Source organism: Corvus kubaryi, unplaced genomic scaffold, assembly GCF_017639235.1.
Source record: "Corvus kubaryi isolate FWS band 111438036 unplaced genomic scaffold, C.kubaryi_AGA036_p1.0 37187, whole genome shotgun sequence".
Lineage (NCBI taxonomy): Eukaryota > Metazoa > Chordata > Aves > Passeriformes > Corvidae > Corvus > Corvus kubaryi.
The window spans coordinates 558,999-574,771 of record NW_024581053.1 but is presented as its reverse complement, the minus strand read 5'-3'; the positions used below and the strand labels follow the sequence as shown (position 1 = coordinate 574,771).

General features: G+C 50.3%; 1 protein-coding gene across 1 annotated transcript in view; it reads left to right on the top strand.

Annotated features, from left to right (window-relative positions):
* The window catches only part of SHISA6 (shisa family member 6), a gene marked incomplete at its 5' end in the record, with an annotated part of 180,334 nt that extends 167,229 nt beyond the window's left edge, over positions 1 to 13,105 (top strand). The window contains one exon of the mRNA XM_042022086.1: positions 6,749 to 13,105. Within this exon, the coding sequence (XP_041878020.1) occupies positions 6,749 to 7,299 (551 nt within the window). The remainder of the gene's footprint in view (positions 1 to 6,748) is intronic.
* Positions 13,106 to 15,773: the final 2,668 nt, after the last annotated feature.

Sequence of the window (15,773 nt, the reverse complement as noted above, 5' to 3'; positions counted from 1 at the left end):
TGCTCCTGACCTGCACCATGCTCAGATCCATTTTCTGTTCCATGCTGTGTGTCCAGAGCTGCTCCTGACCTGCACCATGCTGAGATCCATTTTCTGTTCCATGCTGTGTGTCCTGAGCTCCTCCTGGCCCGTTCCATGCTCAGATCCACAGGGTGTTTTGGGTATTCCAGCAGCTTTGCCCTATGCACACTCGTTAGCATCTCTCCTTTCCTGCTGTTTTATGGATTGCATTGTTCTGCCAATGGTTCTGTAATGCTCCAGTTCATCCCCTTTGCCGATTTCAAACTCTTCAGCTTCGGTGGGATTCTGAAATGAGTGATTTTTGTGCAGGAAATGCTCTCTGCAGACTCACCCTTGCTCTGTGGTTTCCATGAGCAGTTTCTGGATGCAGCCATGGAGTCACAGTGCTGAACTTAGAGAAATAACTTAGGTGTTCCAATGGATCACTGAGGGGAGGGCAGGGGAGGATGAGAAGCAGATCTGACTTAGTCCGTACAAAATCTGCATTCCCAGTTTAGCCAGCTAAGGGAGACACCAAATTAAGTGGCAGGGAAGCCCTTGGACTGTCCATAAGAACCATCTGTGGAAGATTTTTCAGAAGAGACGATGAAATGAAAACGTAGCACAAAAAAATATCTTAGTCCATTCCTCGGCACCTCAACTTGGGACTTACGTACCTGTTTAATATTAAGGCAAATTCATCTGATGTGCTTAAAAGTAAGAATGTGCTGAGCTGTGTTGGAGCCCAGAGCTGAGGTATTTGGGGATTGGAACCTGCCTTCCTCCCCGTTCCATGTTCCCTGTGCACAGCTCTGCTTCTGCCATGAGCTTTGTTCCCTGGAAACACTTGGATCTCACATTCCCAACCAAAAGAGTTCTCCCCCCTCAGCCTCCCAGTGATGAACAGTCCATGTTCATGGGTAGCTTGGATGATACTGCCTGGGATTGGAAACCTCTTGAAACCACAGCACTGTAATATTTCTGCTTTGAATTGTCCCCAGTATGAGGTGATCAAAATGAGAATTTCTGGAGGCCCTGGCACAGGGTGCCCAGAGCAGCTGGGGCTGCCCCTGGATCCCTGGCAGTGCCCAAGGCCAGGCTGGACATTGGGGCTTGGAGGAGCCTGGGACAGTGGGAGGTGTCCCTGCCCATGGCAGGGGTGGCATTGGATGAGTTTTAAGGTTGCTCCCAGCCCAAACCGGTCTGGGATTCTACAGTGTGATCCTATGATTTCCTAGATATTTGTCTAAAATGACAAAACCAGATTTGTGTTAAGGTGCCAAGATTAAATGTCCTGAGTGTAGTCAGTGCTCCTGGGGCCTCCCTGCCCCTCTGGGCAGTCCTTGTCCCAGTCAGTGGACACCTGGCAGTCACCAGGAACCCAAGGACACTGAGCTTGTCTTTGGCTCTTGGCTGGAGAGGGGTTCAGTCAAACCCTTAAATAGCCACCCCACCAACCCCAGCAGGGCATCCCTGCTCACTGCAGGGCATCTCCCACCTATTTACCCACCCAGGGCTTCAGTGGTCTCTGCAGGGCACCACCCCAGCCTCCTGCACAGCACCTGGCAAATGCCAAACCAGCTGCTCGACTCTGTGTTTTTGAGTGGCCAAATAATCTCAGCTCTGAAAGTGCCAAGCCCTCCCTGCTCCTGCTGGGACTGAATACACTCAGCACCTCCAGAATCACTGAATCACTTTCTTGCAGCTGCTCTACTCCAGAGCCAAAGGAAAAGAGGCACCCAGTGCCCAAACCTCCCTTTGCAAAATGCCAGCAGGATAATTTTCTTATTCCATATGAAGGAGCTGAAGGCAACACAAAAAAGGTGCAATATCTAAATGCAGGAGTTTGAAAATTACTCATAGTGCATTCACTTTTCTTATTTAAAATTACTCCTTTCCAATGGACTCCCTGTCATGGTTACAAAAAAATAAAATAAAAAATTATGAAGAGGTCATTAACAAACATTTCTATTCAGGTAAGATAAAAAGCATTAGATATTTTTAAAATCTATGTTTCAGGTGCTTGTTTGGGATTCTTTGGGCTTGCCAGGCAGGGAAAAGTTACTTACTTTCTTCCAGTTAGCGGAGACAGACTGTGAAAGACCAGGGCTCTTTATCTCCCTGGCTTTTCCTTCAGGGCACAGACATCAGGAACCCACCTGGGGTCTCGTGGGAGGGTCTCTGAGGGGCTGGGCACCCCCTGGCAGCCCTGGCAGGTGGGAAAAGCAGTGATGGGAGGCCGTGGGAGCGTGGCCGAGCAAGAGCAGCCGCATTAATTCCGTCCTGCATGGTGCTCCAGGGAATTGCTCTTCCCAGCTAAGTGAGAAAGGTCAGCCAGGAAGGAAGCTCGTGTTTTCAGGCATATTAAACCACTTGGTGCTGGCTGGAGAATCATCACAAATGCCTGGGCAGCTCAGAAGTGTTAAAGCCAATTAAAACAAGGAGAGACAAGCCCAGAGAGGAAACGTGCTGGAGCTGCAGAGGAAGAAAGCCGGGAAAATCACCTTTAGGAAAAGCAGAGGAATTACTGCGAGGGCCTCACGTGCACACACACGTGCACCTCTCCTCACCATGCTAACAAACAACGGGAACAAAAAGCACCCGTGGCTTTTCCAACTTCTCCTCCCAGAGCACCACAGATGTGCCTCCTTTCTGTACCTCCAGCACCAGAGGAGCTCTGCTCTGCCTTTCTGCAGTGGCATCTTAGGTTGAGGTGGAATGTGTGATTAAGAGCACTCATTTGGGGATCTCCCTCCAAATGGGAAAAAACCCCAACCCCAAAACCACAAAAAAGAGCTGTCCAAGGGCAAATCAGCTGAGTCTGAAGCCAAGGCAGCTGAAGCACTCAGACATCCCTGAGGTTTGGTGAGACCAGCCCAGGTCAATGTTCTAGAAACTGCCAAAGAAAGGGCAGAAAAATCCCAAACAAAACCAATGAAAAAAAGCCCAAAAAGTGTGCAGAAAGCATGATTTCCAGTAATTCCAGTTCCAAATGTTTGAAAAACACAAGGAAAGACCCAGAAATATGGGATTGATTTAAAAATAGAAAAATTCCTGCCAAGCAGTTGCACCAGTGATCCCTTTTTGTCTGCTCCCAATTTCTGTTTTTTTGGAATCCTCTTAAGACACATTTTTGAATTTTTAAGCACAACCCTGATGGAGAAACATACTGGATTGGAGTTTTATTTTGGTTGAAATTGTGAATGTCTGCTCTCATGTGAGCATCAATGACAGGATAAGGGGCAGGGTTACCAGATCCCAACTGTCCCAGGGACTGTGCTGGTGTGATGAGGGTGACATGAATCAGCCTGGAAGGTGTCCCTGGCCATGGCAGGGGGTTGGAAATTTAAGATCTCTTTGAGATCTCCTCCAACCCAAACCATTCTATGATTCCAAGGTTTCAGTTCCTGCAGAAACTTTGGTTTTGGTCAACTGTGCAACCAGACCTCCACACTTCCCACCCGGTGGGCGAAGCTCCTGGAGCTCCACTCTTCCCAGCCTGGAGCTGGATTTGGTTCACTGCTGCCCCTGGGTGCAGGAATTCTGTGGTTCCAGCACTGTGCTGAGCTCTCCCTTGGCACCAGGCACGTGTGTGATGCAGCATATTCCTGCCAGGCTTCATTCCCCATCCCTGGCTCCGGCTGACACCCCCTCAGCGCCAACAGCCTGGGAAATGTCTGTCTGGTGCTGCCTTGAGCAGCTTGTTGGGTGTGACACACGGCTGTTCCGTCTCTTCTGGCTCCTCTGAGATAGAGATGAGAAGTTTTTCCACACCTGGAAATGTTCCTCCTCCTCAGCATCACGGGGGGCATGGCTTGAGTGAGCTTAGAAGCACCTCTGGAATTAAATCAGCTCCCTGAAAGGTTTGGCCATGTCCAGCAAGAGGCTGTACAAGGGTCACGGGGTGGGAGAGGGAAGGAAAAGGTATTTTTAATGCTCCTAATGGACAAAAGGTTTTAAAGCGTAGAGCATGCTGCATGTTTGTTCGAAATTAGCAAGGAACAACTTCAAACCACTTTCACTCAGCTGATTGTGCCACCTCTCTAGCAGCCTCAGAGCTGTAAACCTCACATAAGCTGGTTTAGCTCCTGCTGGCAATTACCAGAGCCAGGTGTGGGCATCCAAGCACATCTCCATTTGGGATGTTCTGTGCTTTAATTACATCTATTTAGAGTCACTTGGGCAAATCCAGCGGAACTCCTCTCATCCAGAGCAGAGGCCAAGTGCCAGAGTGCTAATTGCTTCATTCCCATTCTGCAGGCAGCCTCCAGCGTGGTTACCGAGCCTGTGCACACCCAGTGTGGCATTTCCATCTATGGCCACAATATAGAATGAAAATGCCTCCATTTCCTGGGGCCATATGGAATTTCCCCCGCCCTCAGGCTTCCTAGAAGGTGATTTTAAAGACATAAGAGCTCGAGCCCAGGAGAGCTGCTGCCTGACATTTGCAGTGAGACATCCTTCCAAGAAGCGTTGGATTGCGAAAAATCAAGACTCATTGCTGCAGTGTGTGCTCTGGAGAGCAAATCCCACGAGCAGGAAGCGAGCACAGGGGAGCCGTGGGTGCCCTCACACCTTGGGGGTGTGTGGGCTGTGAGGAAGGGGTTGGCAGCAGCAGTGGTGCCAACAGGCCACGGCACAGATGTTCTCAGCTCCTGCTTCTGGATGTGAGACAGGAAACCAACCCCACCTCCTCATGGATCTTCCAGGGTGTGCACAGGGGCCAGGGAGCAGTGAAGGGAAGGTGTGGGAGAGGGGGCGAGGAGATAAGTGAGGGACATGGCCCAGCACAGCGTGGTGACGGCTCTGCAGGGTTTGCTGAACCGGTGTCTTGTGAGCAAAGCTCTGGGATGTTGTCAGCACCCACCACACGAGCTCTGGCTCATGGGACAAGCAGCCAGTTGCCTTCAACTCTCAGCCAATGTGGCACATAAAACCTACAGGTTGATGGCTCTGTCAGAAGAAAGAGGGAATTTCCACCCATATTTAACTACCAGGCCTGCTGAAGGCCTGCGGGAGGAGGCAGCACCTACTTCACCTGCCTCATGATCCCCCTCTGTCCTGCAGCAGAGCTTTGCTCTTTTTGTCACTCTAACCTCCGCAGAACCTCCATGCATGGGAAATTTTCGTCTTCTGTCATCTCATCCTTTCCCATTTTCCTTCTCCTGCCACAAACTGAAATACTGGAGCTGAGAAAATAACAAGGCTCCTCTTTATTATCATTACCATGTATCTTTATCATATTTGTCCTATAAACAAATGACTTTCCCAAGGAATTTTCTGTCAGGTCCCAGGATCTGGCTAAGGATATGTAGGAGAGGATGTCTTTGCCCGTCAGCACTTGGCTCAAGCCTGGTAGGGCAAGTCCCTGCTGGGTCCTGCGTGTGTTCCCAGCTCTGGGGGCTCCATGCCAAGCTCTTCCTACGAGGTTACTTTGGAACAAGCCTTGTTTCTTCTGTAAGGTGGAGAAATTTCCTTTACCTTTGCATGAGGAATCCCTTCCTGCACACCAGTGCTGTCTTCTCCAAGGAGAGGAGGGCTCCTGCCAGGTGTCTGGGGTGGGTCTCACTCTGAGGTGCTCTAAGATGAGCCAGAAAGGAAGGGGGATGCTTTTGGAGACATCAGGAAAACACCTCAGACAGAGCAATGAGGGAGAAGGCTCACAAGGATGATGAGTGTGGAGCATTAAATGTGACTCCATCCCCTGACCCACGGAGACCAGAGTCGTGCTCTCCCACCTGTGACAGTGGAATTTTGGGGAAGGATGGCTGTTCTGGGCAGCCTCCTTCCAGGTAAGTGATCCCAGTACCCCAGTTCCCAGCATGTGAACATCCAATGGGTTAACCAGAAAGGTTTTGTGTTTCTGTTGTTGCTTTTTTAAAAAATCTGGAACAATTGTGGAGTTGCTTCTTCAAGTCACAAGCTGGTTGAATCAGGTCATTGCAGCTGCTGCAGGATCCCAGCGATCTATCACAATACAGCTGCAGTAGCCAACATCCTCTCTGAGACTGCAGCGTTTCTCCCAAAGCCAAAAAAATAAAAGGAGGGTGAGTGTGTGTGGGGTGTGTGCTGCATTTCAGAGCAACAGAGAGTCGTTTAAGATTCAGGAGCAGCAAACTGAGCAAGAAATGTTCCATGGGATAAATTCTATTATATCAACCAAGGCTGACTGAAAAAGTGGGAAATGAAACCTTGGGCAGGTGATTCAGTGTCTCAGAGACCATCCTACGACCACCAAACCTGTTTTGTGATCACATTTCCGAATATTTAAATGTGGTAATTAAAATGTGATGAGGTCACTCACGGCTCTGGGGAATACCCATGTCTGAGGGCAGAGGTGAGATGTGCATGTCCTCAAACGGGGACCTCGTCTGCTCGTGTCACCTGCCCTGTTCTTTCCCGTGAAGGTGACATTTGGGAATTTCTCCATAACTCATCTTTCATGTAAATCACCGCGGTCTGGCCTCCCCAGCACATGGAGTCTGTTGTCCCACGGTGCAGGAGGATGGGATGCATTGCCCAGGGGATTACACTGTCCCCGTGCATTGCACACTCCTCTGTCTGCCACAAGCCCTTGGTGGCACCACCCACAGCAGGCTGTCTCTCTGGCAGGGTGTCCGTGCCTGTGGCAGATGGTCTCTCAGGTGTCACCAGGAGGCAGCTCCAGGGCTGTGTGCTGTGCACAGCCCTTTTTCACCCCTGGGACAGCACTCTGATGTTTCTAACCTCTCCCTTTCCCTTCCCACAGCTGACAAAGAGGCTGATGAGTACTACATGAGGAGGAGACACCTGCCCGACCTGGCAGCCCGGGGAACGCTGCCCATCAACGTCATCAAAATGTCTCAGCAGAGCAACCACCGGGACAGGCCCCGCCGTCCCATTCGCGCCATGTCCCAGGACAGAGTGCTGTCCCCTGAGAGGATCATGCCCGAGGAGTTCAGCATGTCCTATGAACGGATTCTCTCAGACGAGCAGCTCCTGTCGGCAGAGCGCCTGCACTCCCAGGACCCGCTGCTGTCGCCGGAGCGGTCGGGGTACCCCGAGCAGTCCATGTCCAGGGCATTGTCACACACAGATGTCTTTGTGTCAACACCAGTCTTGGATCGCTACAGGATGTCAAAAATGCACTCCCATCCCAGTGCCTCAAATAACTTGTACAATACCTTGAGTATGAACCCGACCTCGGCCAAGCGCCAAGCGTTCGCCTCGCGCCGGCACAACACGGTGGAACAGCTGCATTACATCCCCGGCCACCACCACCACTACCGCACCGCCAGCAAAACAGAGGTGACTGTTTGACATGACCCAGTGCATTGTAGATACTCCTTAAGGACTGGGGTGGCCACAGCACCCCGTTCTGCAGTGGCCTTATAGGCCAAGATAACCTCTACTAACTCAGTGTCTGCAAAGACTTCTCTGACAGTCCCATCCACGTTGTTTTTAAAGCCACCCCTTCATCAGTGACACAGGAAGAGCTGAAGCAGCAGTCAGACACTAGTGAGGGATAACAGAGGAAATTTCCTGATGTGCATCAGTTTCTGTCAAAGAAAGCCATAGTAATCGATGGCTCCTTCCAAGGGCTCACCTGCATTATCCCACAGTTTCCATTAATTCAGGACTTTTCAGTTGCTCCAAGGAGAAGCAGCCTGAGATAGGGAGGAGGAAATACAGGAAAGGGCCTCGTTCTTGGTCCTCATGTTTGGCCTTTCTGTAGCAAGCAGGGAAGTTCTGGCTGCTGGGGTCACCCCCAGGCTGCTTGACACCCGTCAGCACCCACACATCTGTTCTTTGTCACCCTTGGAGCAAGTTCAAGGGCAGACTTTCCTACGGGACTGGCAGATCTAGGGACAAGAATAGCCTGGCTGAGAAATAAAGTTTTAGTTTATATTAAATATACTCATAAGATAAAAAACATACTAGTGCCTACAAATCGCCTGCTCTCTCAGTGTAGGAAGTAGTGGGGTTGATGTGTTCAATAAGCACAAATATGCTGAAATGCTTGTTAGACCCTTTTCTCCACTCATTCTAGTATCTTGGTGTCTCCAACATGTAAATAGGAAGGAGGAAGAGAGTTACTCTTCCTCCAGCTTCTTGCCACTGCTGAACCTGAAGCACCAGAACCCGTTCAGCTCCACACTGCTGACCTGTGCTGGGGGAGGTCCTGACCCCACCGAGACCCCCGCGAGCCAAGGCTGCCACGCCTGTCACCGAGCCAGGATTTCTCCCCAGAAGTTTCTTTTCCTGATAGCCTTTTCCATGGCCCAGTTCCCCTGTTTCTGAACGTTTTCTCCTCCCATTTACAGCCTAGAACTCCATATGTAGCAAATCTTTTTCCAGCCCTTAGCAGAGGCACAGAGCTGAGGGTGTCTGTTTACCGAAAAGCAGGTCGGTAACTTTCCGTGGTTTTCTCTCCCTGCAATGGCTTCCCAAGAAAACCTTCCAAATTCCAATTCCACTGAGTCCCAATCCTAACCATGAAGACAGTTACATTTCATGCATATAAATTATATATCAAGCATAATTATAATTAATGGGCATGTTGTATATCTGATATAATGCTAATTAGATACTGTATATTTGTAAAATCTTTAAAACATAGACTCGTGGGTCCAGAATTTGTGAGGGTTTTACCTTTGGCTTTCCAGGCAGATTGGGCTTTGCTTTGGTTTTTTTTTTTTTTTTTTTTTGGTTTTTCCTTTCTTTTTTCCCTTTGATTTGTGCTCCTACCAAATTCTGTAGAACCGACTCCCACTGGAACACACTTCTGCGGCCAGGAAAGGGTCTCAGAGGGTTTGAAGGCTAGCCAGACCTGGTGCTGGAGCTGTGGGTGCTGGACACCATCCCTGGCGTGCCCTTGAGGCCCCACCACACACACACTACCCCCAGTGGATCCGGCCAGGCACGCTCCCTCCTCTGGGTGAGATGACGACTGACTTCAGGCTGTGAGCACATCCCTGTGCATTTCTCTTCCTGTCCCACCTCCCCACACTGACTCTTTTCCTACATGGCTCTTCATTAGGCTTCACTGAACTTTGCTCTGCCCTTCTCCCTCCCCTCAAATACCTCCCACCTCCTGGCCTTAATGACATTCCCAGTCCAACGTGCCAAGTCCTGTAGCAAACAATGATCCTGGGGCCTGTGAGTCTCCTGTGGAGGCTTTGGTGCAGCACTGGGTTTTTCTGGTGCAGGGTAGGCGGGAGGAGCATGTGTCCTTACCCCAGTGGGACTTACAGGTGGGCCTCAGCGGGGTGTCCAGGTGGCCTTTCTCCTTCCCAGACTGTCCTGGAGGTGGTCCTATTTCCAGAGCTTTATCCTGCCCCATCTGATGGAGACTGTGTTGAGAAGGGCTCCATCAGTGAGAGGTTACTGGGGCTTTGTTTGACGGAAACTGAGCTGGGAAGGAATAATCTAATAACAGTCTCCAGGGTCAGATCCTGCAGCCTTGGGCAAAATCACTCTGGGCAACAACCAGGACTGTCAGTGAATCAGGGTGGCAGTTCATGGCATGGGAGGGATGAGAGAGAACAGGCTCACACCTCCTCTCCTGCCCCCCTCCCTTGATGGACACTACTCTCCCCTGACTACCTCCAAGCTCCTCAGCTCAGCCCTGGATATTTCCTCCCAGAAGACAATCCCTGTGAAAACATTGCCCTTGCTGACCTTCCCACAGGCCGAAGTGAAGAGAAGAGAAACTCTTGTGGCTGTAGCCGCTGCTGAGGTTCTGGGGCTCTCCCACTCTCTCTTGGCCCAAGCAAAGCCAGGGAGATCTGAACACTGTGGGGGAGCAGAGTCCACTGTAGAGCCTCCAGGAGCTGTGGTGGCAGAGCCGGAGAGGAGGTGATGGTGGGAGGCTGTGGGTAGGTGAACACTCCTCTTTCCATGTCCATAGCTGTGTGTCTCAAGCTCTAGTCCTCATCTAAATGTTCCATTTGTGAACTAAGAAGTTACTGGACCAGATGCAAATTTGGAAACTTTGCGTTCAAGTAGCCCGTGCAGGTGCTGAGCTGTGCCTGGGCCATTTGACCTCTGTGTCTTCTCCTGTTCTAGCTAATGAATATCACAGGCCCTCTGCTGACGTGTCCTACCTGGGCAAGAATCCTCCAGAGAAGTCTTAGCCTCATTTCCTTGTCTTTTTTCTACCCACTCAACTGTTTCAAGCAGATGTGTCCCACAAGGAGCCTTTTTAGGCCAAATCTCTTCAGGGACTCTGCCACCACCACAGAAAATTTTCAGCAGATTTCCTTGGGAAGGAACCGTGCCCTGGATACCACCTGGGCACCATGTGTTCCCACAGCTCGCTCTGTGTGCTGGAATGGGTTGGTAGATGGGGCAGTGGCATTTCAGCACACACAGCTGTCCTTAGGTCGTTTTTTTTTCCTTATTCCTCCTTCTGAGAGTTTGTCACTGAAGGAACACTTGCCCTGGGACCGAGTGTCGAGACCCACAGCCTGGACCCCAGCACTTCAGTTCCCCATGGCCCACACATGATGATAGTGGGAATTTCCAGTTCTGTGGAGGGATCAGACCATAACAGCTGTGAAGTGCTTTGAGACCCTCTCACAACAGAAACTGTAGAGCAGCAAAGTGTTTTTGTGAATCTTGTTTGTCATTGTCCTGACACATCGTGTGTGGTGTGTCACAATCCACTGTCTGCCCAGAACGAGAGGGCCGGGCTGGGGTTGCCCAGTCTCCCACTGCTCTCCTCCTGGCCAGGGTCCTGGCAGGCAGCAGCTCTAAGGGATGCTGTTCCCTGCACTGCGACCTTCCTGCTTCCTTCTCCCTATGTCTGAGCCACCACAACACCCTGCACTCAGGAGAAAAGAGGGAAGCAGCCACATTCCTCTGTACAGTAAAATATAACCTGCCTTGATTAATGTCATATACTCTGCAGAATTGATCTGTCTTTTTCTCCACCCACAGGTGCAAACCCACACCTGGGCAGTGTCCAGTTCCCAGAGCGCATGTGCAGGGACTGGGGCAGGGGGATGTAGAAAAGTTTCTATTATTTCCTACAAGCTGATAATGATTTGCATTCCCTGAGCAGCGACACATCCCGGGTGGCTGCACTGGGTTTTATACAACTCTGTGTGTGTATATATATAAATATATATACACATACATACTGTAAAACGCAGTCAACACGTTCTGACTGACCCTGTCGCAATCGAAGCTTCCAAACTGTGTTGAATCATTCTTTGAAACGTGGAAAACTGTTTTTAATGAACCACACACAGCACCACACGCAACAGAGACTTTGTCATAAAAAGCCTTCTAATGCCAGTGAACCGTGTTTTAAGGAAAAAAAAAAGAAATATTTTTCAATGTTTTAATGTTCCTTTTATAAACGATGAGCTGTTACTTGGGGATGGGGGTGGGTGGGAAGAAACAGAGACAGCTGTCCGGGAGTAAGCCCTCCTTCCCTAGCCTGGATTTAATTTCTGTCTGCTGAGCCTGACTGGCTGCAAAGCTGCTCCCAGGAACCTGAGCTTCCCGCATGCACATTTCTGTTCTGTCAGAAGCATTCCCACCAGGAATCTGCAGGAGCTTGGCATCAGGTTTTTGTAAGAGATGGTTAGTTCCTGGTAGCTGGGAAGACATCTTCATCTTCTTCCACCACCACAAACAAAATCGCCATGAACCAGGGAACTGTAGTTGTGTTTGAAATACGTGTTCTCTTTGCGATCAATTTGACATCCTCAGCTCATGGAGAAACTGCTTGTCTTAGTTTGGTTTCAGATTTAGTGCTTAATCTGGAAGGAGGGGCTCTGCTGAAGTACCTTTAGCACCAACAGATTTTGTGTTCAGGTGTATTTCAGCTGAGTGAAAGAAGGGAAATGTGTGAGAAAGGGGCTGAAATATTTTCCTAGTGAGTGCTGTTAGCAATAAGCCCGTGTTGGGGCTGCTCCCTGGGGAACAGCCACTTCTGTGCTGTGTCCACAGGCAGGTGGGAGAAGGGATCATTCCCAGCTCTCTCTGTTGTGAGAGGTGCCCTCCCCGAGCCAAAATCCCAGCTGGGAAAAGCCAACAGTGCTTTGCCCAGGGCGAGAGCAGAGTTGGATGGGGCCATGTGAGTGTGTTGGTGTCAGTCTGAAAGAGATCTCTGCTCCCAGCACCTCGGGTCTCCACCGTGGCCACACGATGTCTGGGAGGTCTCCATGCCAGGAGGTCTCCATTCCAAGAGGTCTCCATGCCAGGAGGTCTCTTTCCATACCAGGGGGTCTCCATGCTGGAAGATCTCATCCTGGGAGGTCTCTCTCCATCCCAGGAGGTCTCCATTCCAAGAGGTCTCCATGCCAGGAGGTCTCTCTCCATGCCAGGAGGTCTCTCTCCATCCCGGGAGGTCTCTCTCAATCCCAGGAGGTCTCTCTCCATGCCAGGAGGTCTCTCTCAATCCCAGGAGGTCTCTCTCCATGCCAGGAGGTCTCTCTCTGTCCCAGGAGGTCTCTCTCCATCCCGGGAGGTCTCCATCCCGCCCCGCTGCCAGGAGGAGCCGCTCCCCCTGCCCCTCTGCTCCGCCGCCGCCTCCGCCCGCCTGCAAACCCCTGAGACATTTTTGTAGCAAGAATTTCTTGGCTCTGAGAAAGACACTTCTTACTGTAATATTTTTAGTTTGGGGGACAATATTTCCTAAGAGGGGTTAAGTGGATATTTTTGTGCTTTAGCCCAGTTTATGGATTCCATGTTTATTATACAGTAGTACTGAAGAGGAAGTACATTTGTATCTGTAACTTTGCACAGACTCTTGGTTAACCATTAAACGAGCTTCAAGATGAGCAGTATTTGACTGTTTTTCTCTGTATTATTCTTGTTGTTATACCTACCTGTAAAAGCACATTCTGTATGTACTGTAAACAAAAATATTATCAGTTTAGTAAAATTTAGAGTCTTAAGGATTTTTCCACTTTTGTCAGTAACAACTATTTATGGATTAAAAAATAAAGGCAATTTCAACATATAAATTGTTTCTTTTTGATATCTATTGGGGGCAAATAAAAGCCATTTTCTTGGCAGCCTTCCCAATCTTTGTAACCAGCGTTTGAAAGGTAGATATCTGTGGTTCTATGTGTAGTTAAATAGCATCTATTAAAATGAATGCTGCAAGGTCTGGAAGACTCATTATTTTTATGTATTTATTTACTGCATTTCATCATCGTGCCAGGAACAATCAGGGGAATCAGAGACACATTACCATTTGCTGTAAAATTTAGTCTCACAAGCCTAGAGGATTTTATTTTAAAGTTGCCCTTCTTTAAGTTTGCCTCCATAATCCATGATATTGTCTCCATCTAGAAAGCCTTGGATTGCAAAGCTGGAACTTGTGGAATGTCCCACAGCGGTGAGGCTTCCACAGGGGCTTTGCTTTTGCTCTCAGCAGTGGAGCACACACAGGAGTTTCCCCATCACCCTTCCAGGATGTGGAAGTGCCAGGGAGCTCAGGGTGGGTGTGACTGAGCGGCCCCCACTGCCACCCCGGAGGGGCAAACTGCATTTTCATTTCTACCACCTCTGAGCCTGGGCTTCCTTACCGCTCTGTCCAGCTGGGAAGCGTGGCAGGGGTTCTTTCCTTGCCTTTTGTGAAGGAAATGTAAAATTCCATATTTCGCATTGCTGGTATCCCAGGGATCCTTCCCACCGCTGCCTTGTGTGGGGCAGAGGTTGTCACCTCTCTACCACTCACTCACCAAGCCCCAGCTCTGTTTTCAGTCTTGCGTCTGGCACATTGGGATTGCCCAGCCTGGAAAAAAGAAGGTTTCAGGATGACCTGACTTTCAGTGTCTGAATGGAGCCAACAAGAAAGATGAAGAGAGACTATTTACAAGGGATGGAGTGACAGGACAAGGGAGAATGGCTTCATGCAGAGACAGTAGGTTTACATCAGATATTAGGAAGGAATTGTTCCCTGGGAGGGTGGGCAGGCCCTGGCACAGGGTGCCCAGAGCAGCTGGGGCTGCCCCTGGACCCCTGGCAGTGCCCAAGGCCAGGCTGGACATTGGGGCTTGGAGCAGCCTGGGACAGTGGGAGGTGTCCCTGCCCATGGCAGGGGTGGGGCTGGGTGATCTTTCATGTCCCTTCTAACCCACCCCAGTAATTCAATGATTCCGTATCTTTCTGTTTCTTTGCTGCTCAGCTTTAGTAGACCAAACTTCAGTAGATCAAACAAGCTTTGAGGAGCAACACCCCACAATCATCTTCCAGGGTAGGTCCAGAGGGAAGGCAAAGCCCTTTTGCAGCCCTTTGGCCAAGCTTGTGGTCTCCTGTGTGAGCACAGCTCAGTCAGTAAGGCACAGTCAGCTCTTCCTAAGGAGCACATGAACCCAACAGAGTTAATTAAAATGCATTTTTAAAGGAGAAGTTTCGTTTTGCCTGGCAGTTCTATTCATAATTACCCAATTCCGTGTAGCACTAATAAGTGGGGATGGAGCAATGGGGAATTAGCTAATTTCTGCACTTCCCATAAAAGGCATCGAGGAGAACATCAGGATTTGTGGTGTTGAGAGCAAGTGGTGACAGAGATGAAGCTGGGATGAATTCCTACCTCAAAAGACAGCAAATCCCACTGTTCCCAGTCCCTGTGCTAATTAATGCCAGCACTTAGGTGCAGAGCTCACTGTTTGTTGAGCAGCCTTCCCTCAAGCCACCTTCACTGGCCTCACTGAGTGACCTCTTCAGCTGCCCTGGTGGTGGCCAGAAGTGGCTCAGGTGGCCTGGGCAGCCTGGCATCACCCCTGATGAGGGTAGGACATCCCAAGTGTGACTGGAGGGACACTTTGGTGGCTGTCCCAGGACAGGAAGAGCCCCTGGCCAGCACCAGGGCAGCTCTGTCACCACCCTGGGTGGTGCAGTGGGATCACAGCTCATCCCCACTGTGTGGGGGAGATCCCACATCCCCTCGCTGGGGAATGGGGCACAGGGCAGACCTGACCAGAGGGACAGGCTGAGCAGGGCCCTGCGACCCAGCGGGGACCTCACTGGGGGCCCGGAGGCAGCAGAGAACAGGACCAGCTGATGGACATCTATCTGGAAGGACTGGAGGGGGGGAGTGATGGGATGGGTGTGGAGTCCCCTGAGGAGCAACAAAGCTGGGTTTTGTCCATTTTCCTCGGCCACAGGCCACTCGTACAGCAGGGGCCTGGTGTCACCTTGTCACATCAGTGCTGGCACAGAGCCATTCCATTGGCAAAGCAGCAATTCCTCCGTGTGGGAAGGCTTGGGATCCTCATGCATGAAAAAGGAGAGGGTTGTGCCCACCCCTTGAAAGGCAGAATCCACTAAAACTGCTGGGAGGCCCCAAAGGTGCTGTTGAAGTGAGAGTGGCCGCTCCATCCATCCCATCTTCCCAGCAGCTCTCCCACTCTTCCTGGGCCTCAGCAAAACACACGGGGATGTTTCCCAAGCCGAAGGATTAGCACTGCTCCCTGTTGCCTCAGAAAGATGCTGGAAAATGATGAGGAAATTAAGGGCTATGGGATAATTAACACCTGTCATCCATGGGTTTAAAAAAAGCAGATCTTGTCAAACAAACTCAAAATCAGTTCTCTATAAAGTTCTTACAGCTGGGGCTGGCAGGATGATGGGGAGGTGCAACGATTCCTCCTTTCCCACAGCACTGGAGCCTGTGCTGCTGGATAAACTGAGGGAGAATTTTATCACTGCACATCCTTGAGGAAGCTGGTGTCAAAGGGCTGCAGCACAGAGGGACTGGAGGAGCTTAGAGAGGGGTTTCACCCTCTGAAGTGCCACCTCAAGTGATGTTTGGCAGAACTCAGGGCAAG